The 9,715-nt window shown below is 44.2% G+C and overlaps 1 protein-coding gene across 1 annotated transcript in view; it reads right to left on the bottom strand.

Moving 5' to 3' along the window:
- Positions 1–213: 213 nt before the first annotated feature.
- The window catches only part of tbkbp1 (TBK1 binding protein 1), a 97,651-nt gene continuing 88,149 nt past the window's right edge, over positions 214–9,715 (bottom strand). Inside the window, exons 9-10 of the mRNA XM_033611815.2 lie at positions 6,533–7,317; positions 214–2,745 (exon numbers count right to left, since the gene is read on the bottom strand). Coding sequence (XP_033467706.1) covers positions 2,617–2,745; positions 6,533–7,317 — 914 coding nt within the window. The 3' untranslated portion in view covers positions 214–2,616. The remainder of the gene's footprint in view (positions 2,746–6,532; positions 7,318–9,715) is intronic.

The following is a 9,715-nucleotide window of genomic DNA, read 5'->3' as shown; positions in this document are numbered from 1 at the left end:
GTAAGTGCTTCTGATGTTAGTGGAGGCGTGCTTTGTTTCTGGTAAGGCAAGGCGCCTTTACCGTAATACACCCTTGGCTTTCTTTAGGGTCTCTAAATGGACTAAAATGAAACGGGCAACAGGCCTCAACACCAGCATTTGAAATGGCAGAATTAAACACTTTAAGTCATTCCAGCTGCCATGATTGTTGGTTTGGCAAAATAAATCTGTACCTTTTTTTTTTTTTGCAGCATCTTGAGTGAACATTGAGCGGTGAATTCTTACCATTTACCAGCAGCAAGTCATCATGACAATGCAGAACTTTTAGAGAACAGAAAGTTAGAGAATCCAAAATGGCGGAAGCTGTTGGCCTTGTTGCAACATTCACTTTTATAAAACTTTGTCTGTTGGAGTCAAACTGCCCTTACGAAAGAGACGTGGTTAGCAGGCTACGCGACAGGAGCTGACGGTGCAAATAACTCTTCTAAATAAACTTCGACAAAGCTAAGCTAATGAGCTAACAAGCTCTTGCTAACAGCTTGGAGCCAATTATTTTCCGTTGATGAACAATGATGAACACTGTAGCATGTTAGGCGTTAGCTTGCCAAAAACAGCAATTAGCAACGGTAGTGCTTTTCCAGAGTCATCGACAAGGTGAGTAGAGTATTATTGTAACCAATAGAACCAGTGTTCAAACCCACTAAATGGTAATAAACCAGTTATCCTTTCATCTGATGTTCCTCGACCCCCATTTGAACATTCTTTTTCTTTAAAACTTCACAGAAAAGTTGTCGCCTGGAGCGAAGCCTCCAGAGCTAGTAGGGGTTCAGTGTGTTGCTAAACATCAGTGGGGTAGGACTTAAAACCAGTGTCCTACATCATTCTGCCGCCACAATCACTGCCCTGTGTGCTCTAATCTACCACATTTCACCTCTTCGGTAACTTCAAACCAGTTTAAATGCATGGGTGGGTGAGTAGGGACGTCCCCTACATTAGAAACTGCACATGGAACTGAAAGCCTCAGATAAGCTGACATCAGTGTAACTTTGTTGGTTTTTTAGTTTTCCTTTTTTTTTTTTCAAAAAGAAGTTCAAGTCCCCACAAGCAGATCTCGAGTAAAGATTCCACTCGTGTTAAAAATTAAACCCATGTATCAAAAGAAGAGTATTGTCATTGCTGAAACCCTGCAGAGATAACTTTGCTGATTGGAGATGAAGTTTTCTGGTATCAGATCTCCGAGATAGAAATACAGTACACTTAAAAAGTCTGCCACTTTTTCCCCAAGAGCAGGTCACAAGTCTTGATCTCATGCAGCCAGCTGTGTGTCTTCTTTTTTTTGTTGGGTGGTCTGGGCAGTCGTGACATCAAACTGTTTTGAAGGTCGGATCTTTAGGAAGACCGAGGAGAATCCCAGTTGATAACTTCAAAGTCTTTTTACAGAAAAGTATCCCATGCGGCGGGATTTTGACCTTCGACTCCTCTATGTACAACAGTGTGCAAGCACGTGGGAGAAACACCGACATGAGACATGTGGTGTGTTAACTTCTGCAAAAATATATCTTCATATTTTTTGCCTTACAATATAAATAGTAAATTATACATGGAAAATATATATGGGGACTGAAACTGGATACATCGTATAGGCTATGCCAACTTAAAGTGCTAAGATACTTAGATTTTTGAACAAGCTGCAAGCATAAAGGTAAATTCTGACTAAAACTTTCCCTCCACTCGTAGAGAAGACGCATCAACACCAGTGCCCCGCCCTGCAGGGCATCATCATGACTCTGTTTGGGTTTCAAATACACTTTCACATTCATATTCTCCAGCTTGATTTGTTCGGAGATGAAATGTGAGACTGGAATGTTTTAGACTTTCCCGACTGCCGTGGAAACCTTGTTTCAGAGAAGTGAAAGTGAACTGGCCTCAAAACCCTGATCGACAGACAGAATTCCTTCACAGTGTCGCCCTCGCCTCACTTAATCAAAAACTTAAAATCCCCACTAATCAACATGTATCTGTCAGATCATTTCAATAAGCCCGCTTACTGCACAGAACCCTCTGCAGAATAAACTGTAGTGTTTGTGTGTGAGAACATTTCCAAGCAGGTGTACAGTATTTAAAGCTAAGTGGTGAAAATAGACTGTCAAAGAAAAGTCGCCTCAGATCTCCCTGATCATTTACTGACAACACTGAAACTAACTTTTCAACATGCAGAGCCCTCTGAACCTGCCAGCGTGCCTCTCGTACCTCGTCTTTGGCTTACTTTGCTAAATCAAAGTGTACTAACTGCACTGAAGCGAAAAACAAGACGTGAAACTGTCTCTAACCGCACAACAAGACTCATAACAAAACAGCAGCGACCAGAGCCAGTAGTTATACAGGCAGCCGTCGTCAGGGCGATCAGTAAAGGACTCTGCATGTGGACCACAGAAGTCCAGCACCGACTCGTGTTAAAGTACCTCCCAAATATAACAGGCCCCTCTGCGCCCATTTTGCATCCCTACCTATAGATTATCGCACATGGCTAACTGCTGATCCCATGTTCTGACTTCCCATCCTGGCCAGGTCTGCCGATCCTCTTGCATAATCTATAAGAGGAGAGCGCAGATGTGTGCGGGCTGGTTGCCATGGCGATCAGATCTTGCTGTTCTCCAGGTGGGAGTCAATGTGCTTGATGAGGGCATCGTCAGGGTAACCGACGGGGAATATCAGCTGGCAGAGAGGGCAGCTCCGCATGTCGCTCTCCTCGGTCTCCATCCAGAGCTGCAGGGCAACACACACACACACACACGAACACACAGGTACACACACACGTATAATTAGACAACAGGATAAATCACAAGCGGTCTCCAACTTCGCTGGGTTGTATTAGTCATTCTGTGGGAGGCAGCAAAATTACATTACTACTCTGTGAGCGATCACTTCACAGGGTTCTGCTGTGAAATGGATGATTTGTAGTAAATCCAGGTGGAAACTCTCATCCAAGCACTGATTCATCGGGTAATCCAGTTCAGTTTAGAGACAAGGTGACTAATTAGAGGAAGATTTGAACATCTTGGGGAATTATTTGCTTTCTTTTGATGAACGAGAGAAAAAGGAATTACCCTCCAGGAATTACCCTCCAGAATGTCTCATATGTATGTTTTCTGATCCATCAGCAAGACGACAATTAGTGAATACCCTCCAAACCTATGGAGGGTATGGAGGGTTTCTAAAAAGAAACCATTGATATAAATTTAAAGGTAATTTCTAATTTGGTAAAGCCTAAAGTTAAAGTCTGACTACAACTCAAAACCAGCTTAATTAGACGGAGGTAAAGATTCTGGTTTGGGTTACAATAGCACTTCAGTAAAAAACTTTTTGTCATATTTGCAGAAACTGTCGTTACATCCACACAGTAGTGCATGAGACAACATATTTTAGTGCACTGTTTAGCACAAGGTGGCGACTCTGCAGTGGGCTACTTGTGATTATTTTGTACTTAAAGTAGAAGTCCGGTATTTTGCACTTTGAGCCCCATTTCTGGGTTGTTTATGATGAAATAGAGTGGCTAAGACCAAAATAGTGACGATTGCTCTTTTTCAGAGAATTTGGCTGTCCCCTAGCCTGGAAATCCAGACCCAAATCTAGAAAGATTTAGGGTCTGGCTATGAGTAATGCAAATGGCCCAACTCGAGGGGCGGCACCAAGCATGCATTTTTAAATATCACTGCTTGCAATTGGATAACACTATTACCAATCAGAACAATTCACGTGGTGGCGTATACGCTTAGCTACCAGCGGAGCTAACTGGTAGATTAGACTTTTGCCGTATCCAGTCAGCAAAACAGCAAAAACGTCCTTCTTGCAAAGGAAAGATTCGATTCCTCTTTTAGAGAAAAAGCCAAGTCTAACTCGTTCATTGTAGCGGCCAAAGCCGTTTCAAACAACTGGTGTTCATCCGTAGCCATCTTGCAGTGTTTACTGATTCCGGACTTCGTCGTTGCAGCGCTGTCGTCATCTGGTTAGCTCGCCTCTGGCCCGCCTGTGTCAGATACACTGATGTGATTGGTGCAGCTCGGTTTCATGGGCATAGGTAATGAGCATTATTACTGATTGCCAGAGTGACTCGCTGAGAAAATTCAAATTGTGCTCTCGCGAGAACCCTGGATTTCCAGGGTAGCTTTCCTCTGCCCTAAACGTTGGTTTTCAAAGCCATGAAACTCACCGAATGGTCAGTGGTGTTCGCTGATGTTCTGACATGAAAATCGTAGCAAACTGTGGTTTCCATCCGTGTTTTTGCTCGTCATCTTGATTGTGGAACTATTTTTTCAGCTGCCTCACACCCGTGTGTAAACTTCCGCTTGATCGTTCGTTTGACCCTGAAGCGTTACACACAGCCCACTTGATGACGATAATGCTCCTTTACGTGGGTGTAGCCAACCGGCAGGAAACCATTGCAATGTAATGGGACACAGAGAAGACGCAGAAGAAGAAGGTTGCCGTTGTGTTCAAAGGCATCATACTGTGAAGGTTGTTTACAAGCGAGTAATCCATTAAGCAGTTGTTTAAACTTATTACAAACTTTATCGTTCGTTCTTGTTCTTCCTCCAGGAGCGCACACAGCACTGTCGAGCCGACACTTTCGCTGAGCTACGGACAATGAGGCTTCTATAGAAAACCAATGGATTAGACAAAATGTCAAATAAATCATCACGGAAACCACAGTTTGCTACTTTTGCTGCTTTTATGTCAGAACATCAACGAACACCACTGACCACTCGGTGAGTTTCATGGCTTTGAAAACCAACTCTAGGGTGGTTTTAGGACAGATTCACACATGGCCATAGGCAGCAGTGTTAAGCCAGGCAAGACAAATTCTCTGAAAAGGAGCAATCGTCATTATATTGGTCTTAACCACTCTATTTCATCATAAACAACCCAGAAATGGGGCTCAAAGTGCAAAATACCAGACTTCTCCTTTAAACGTTGCAGTGTTGGCGGTGAAAGCAAAGAAATCGGTGCACTCACTATAAAGGTCTCTGTTTTCCTTTGAGACTTTTTCTGGTTTGGATTTGGAATCAAAAGCTAGCCTAGCGAGAGAGACTCCACCACTAACAAGCTATTTAGGGTCACCAAAATTTAGGAGAAGGCACCAGGCCATAAATGTATGACGCATGTTTTACGACTGGAAAATGTCAGAATCACTTTAGGCCTACAGAGATGAAAAATTAAAATTAAACTGATAACTGTTACACTGGAGAGGGGCTAAAGAGCCGCAGGTTGCCTACCCCTGAACGACAGCTTTAAGGTTAGGGAACCTTCATCAGTTTGATTTAAAGAAAGTCAAACATCCTATTGACCAATCGACCCACCTCGGCCTCATCCATCTGCAGATTTTGTGCCTTTACAACATTGTCAGACTACTTCCTCCTTTGCAACCAATGAACAAGCGTCACATTTCCAAATATCCACTAAAGGGCTTTGATGCTTGTTGTTACTGGCATTTGCTGAAAGACAGTTTTCCTTGTGATGATAGTCGTGCTCATAGCTTGACTGAAAGCAGTTAAGGCAACAAGCCTGGCCTACTAACATTGTTTAAATCGCATCGCACGCATCTTCTTTGTTTAATGGGATACTTTGCCGACTTTCAACCAGCTTTGTATCATAACTGTGTGTAAATGAACCATGGTAAACTGCCCTCCAACTTACCAGCACCCAGATCTCCCTGCTCATTTGCCAGTTGCTTGACTTACAGATTGTGCTTCCTCTTTTTTATACCTTTTCCTCTGTTTCCTCTGATCATATAGCACCAATTTCAAAAGTATTTGTGTCTCTTTACTGCATAGACACCCTAGTTTTATGAAAATACCACCCTTCCTGCAGTGAAATACTTTAGTTGGTGTTTATCTGTTGACGGACAGATATCCTGTACTTCAGTGTGTCACCTCTGGCTTTAGCGTGGATTGTGAGAATTGGTTGGTAAGTACAGGTTTTGGTTTTGGTCTCCGTTCAGGCACGATGTTACCAAACCTTACTTGGAAGACACTGTATTTTTACCCAACTGTTGATTGCCAAGAAATCCTTCCAACACGCACCGACTCACTCTAAAACCACAAAAGCTGTTTTTTTGTTCATGTTCTGTGCAGGTTAAACAAACGTGATAGCATATCTTACTCGGACAGCTTTAGAGATGTTCGTCTCATATTTTCACTTTGGACAGTTATTTCCCTTTTCTGCTAAGATAGGTTAAACTCATCATGACTGTAGCTCTGTACTTGACACACAGATATTAGACTGATATCAGGCTTCTCACCATGAAAGCAAATAACTGTATTTCTGTTGCACAATTATTTTAAAGGAAGTAGAAAGAGACACAGTAAAGATAAAGGCCTTTAGACGATTGTGACATTCAGTGTGAAAACTATTTTCTGTGACCCAGCTCAACACTTCCACAATTGCGACAAAGTGACACTTTTAAACACATTTCACAAACAACTTCATTATTTCAAAATCTCTCAAACGTGTACTCTTTAGATGTAATCAAGTTTTACACTCTGCTTGGACTCACGTTGATTGAAGGCCAGGACTGAGCATGCTCTGCTGACATGTACCCCGGCTGTGGGTGGCAGGTGAGGGTGTTTGACCTCTGAGGGATGGGGAAGACTGAGCAGGACGCCGGACCTCTCATGACGCCACTTGGCACCGCAGAGGAGAGCACACCGAGCGTCCTCGGTGGGCTGATGGGATGCGGGCAGGTCCACTCCTCCTCATCCTCAGAGGACTGTGGGGGCTGGGGGGCCGGTGTGGAAGGAGGAGGGGGCTCAAAATGCAGGTGTGCCACCTCAGACAGTGGGAATGGCATCTCTCTGGAGTGGCGCATGGAGCTCTCCCCGTGGCCCCCGTCTCCTGCACCACCTTGATGTGGAGACGGGGAGCTTCTGTGCTGCAGTCCACCATGAGGAGAGCCCACATGTTGGGGCTGCTGTTTTGCGTAGCCCTCAATGTAGGGCCGGGGCTTAGGCAGGGTGGAGACAGGGTCCAGGGAGAAGCGGGGCGGGCACTGGTAAGCAGAGGGGTCGGCAACCTCGGAGTAACTGCGACGGCCCTGGAAGCTGGCCCTCAGGTGCTGGCTGGGTGGCCGGCAGGAGTAAGAGGCCGGTCCGTCGTTGACGTCAAGCAGGGGTGAGCGGCGGTGCATGTCCGGGGAGAGGCGCTGCAGCACCGGGGAGCGTCTCTGTTGGATTGGGGAGTGGTGCGGCGGAGGCGGGACCGGGGAATGGCGCTGTGAGATGGGCGAGTGGCGCTGAGATACTGGAGAGTGGCGCTGGTGGTGGATGGGAGAGTGACGCTGGACTGAAAGAAGACACACAAAAAATAAAAACACATTTGAAAACCTGTTACCACAGGCCAGGGGTTCTCAAACTTATGTGACTTAGGCCCTGCTTTTGCTAGCTAAAAAAATTATGGATCCAAATTATCATTCATTTATTCATTTTCCTTAACCACTTATCCTGTTGGGGGTCACGGGGGGGGTGGAGCCTATCCCAGCTGACATTGGGTGAAAGGCGGGGTACACCCTGGACAGGTCACCAGACTATCACAGGGCTGACACATAGAGATTCACACCTACAGACAATTTAGAGTCACCAGTTAACCTGCATGTCTTTAGATTGTGGGAGGAAGCTGGAGCACCTGGAGGAAACCCACGCTGACATGCAGACTCTGCACAGAAGGACTCCCCCACCCTGGGGTTTGAACTAGGAACCCTCTTGCTGTGTGGCGACAAGGCTAACCACCAAATCCAAATTTAATTAATTCAAATTCATACTCCCTGACCACTCGTTTCGGAGTTTTTACTGGTACATAACAATTTTGCTTCAAGAAATGATCTTTTTTTTGTCACTGCATCCTAAAGAATTTTAGCTTGCTAACAGAAACACATTCAATACACACACCTGATAATGTGTCATGATTGATGGAGTTATATATAAACATAGCTGGTCAAAATCCTGGGATTTTGAGATTACATTTTCATGGATGGAAGTCATGGAATCAGTAAAAATCATTCAAAGTTTTGGGAAAGTCATGAAAATTTGTTGTCACGTTTTGTTTACCATCATGTACTTTTCTTAATTCTCTCCCTGCGTTCTGTCTCTCAATTTATGTAAGCCAGCTAACTGAGTATGTTTGAAGAGTTTGAAAACGCCGGGCAAGTGGGGCAAGAAAATTTTGTTTTTTAATCATGGGTCCTTAAGAAGACAGAGAAAGGTTTTGAATTTTGTCGATGAAAATGTGGGGGAGCTGTGTGAGAATCACTGCTTTACACCAAAGCCACTCTCGTGCATACCTTTTGTGTATTTTTGGGCTGGTCATCGTGGTTTAGACTGAGGAAAATTTTAAAAGGCTCGTTTGAGATGAGTCAGGCCTGCACAGAATCGATTAACAGGGATTGCATGCTGGAAAGATTTGTGTCCGACTTGATCCTAACTTGCTCTGACGTCATGTTACTTGGGCTAAGGTAACCTTGTGAGATGTAGGCAGCTTCAGTTTGTAGACCCAGGTACTGCAGTTGCTCTCCACTGACTGCAAAACCCAGGGCATGATGGGAAACACCTGAATAAGTAATTTTAATATTTAACATTAAACTGTAGGCTTTAATGCTGAAAGCAGCGATGGAGTGCTGCTATGCAGTGACTATGGAAAGCTGTTCAGCTGGTCTGAGCTACAACGATTTGATTCTACGATGAAGTGCGGCCAGACTAAATGTTGGGGATAACTTAAAGCAGTGAATTGCTGCCAGTGATTACCCACAGCCGGTAAGTAAACATGGGCCTGCGACTCCTGTGATATGCTGCTGCTATGTTACAAAGAATTTCTTCCTGTGCCTGAAACACAACAAAGAGCCTCCCAGCTGTAGTAACATTCGATAAGGTGTCTACATACTTTTGGCCATGCTGTGCAATAGAAGGAGAGACATCGACAACAGTTTTGTACCAAAACAGCCAGTTATATCTGTCGCTATTCTAAGTGCAAGCAGCAGAAAATGTCACTTCTATTCTGCGTAAATATGATACTCACGTTCCTTTTTTCATAACAAATTAAAGCCTATTGCAGATGCTATACGAGGATGTCCAGTAAATAGAGATGCACATAATGTTCCGCTTTGTATTCATAAAAAGATTAAGATCTGTACAGTTGTACAGTTTCATGTAATTACAAGATACGTTGATGAGTCAGTCACCCCTGCACTCGCCACTTCAGCTTCACTTCCCATACCAAAGAGGAAACATCATTTATGGCCGGTTGGTTGAAGTGTTAAGAGGGAGGCGGTGTTTGTGCTCTGAGGCTCTCTGTGAGCCTCTGACTGAGGTGGAAACAGTCAAATGGGACTCTTCAGCTCACACTCACTCTTACACTATAACACCCCAGAGAATGTTTTTATGGCGCCACACAAATTCCCACCTCTGTGATTTTTTCAACGTCTCATGAAAAATATTTGTTTAGTTGTTAAAAATAGCCAAGAGGCAATCACATCACTCGCGCGACGCTGTAACTAATTAAGCAGAAGTGCCATTCAAGTCACATTTTCTACATTAATGTGACAAAACACGGCGTTGGGGAAAAGTCAAATGCAGTTTGGGGTTTTCTGTGTTCTCCCTGCTGTTAGCTGCGTTAAAACCTTCAGGTAGTCAGGTAATTTTCCAGTTTTTGCCACGTACACCTCAGTAAAGGCTTTGCATGTGGGTGCCTT

This window comes from Epinephelus lanceolatus, chromosome 21, assembly GCF_041903045.1.
Source record: "Epinephelus lanceolatus isolate andai-2023 chromosome 21, ASM4190304v1, whole genome shotgun sequence".
Lineage (NCBI taxonomy): Eukaryota > Metazoa > Chordata > Actinopteri > Perciformes > Serranidae > Epinephelus > Epinephelus lanceolatus.
Note: the sequence above shows the minus strand (reverse complement) of the source record. Positions and strands in the feature narration are given on the sequence as shown.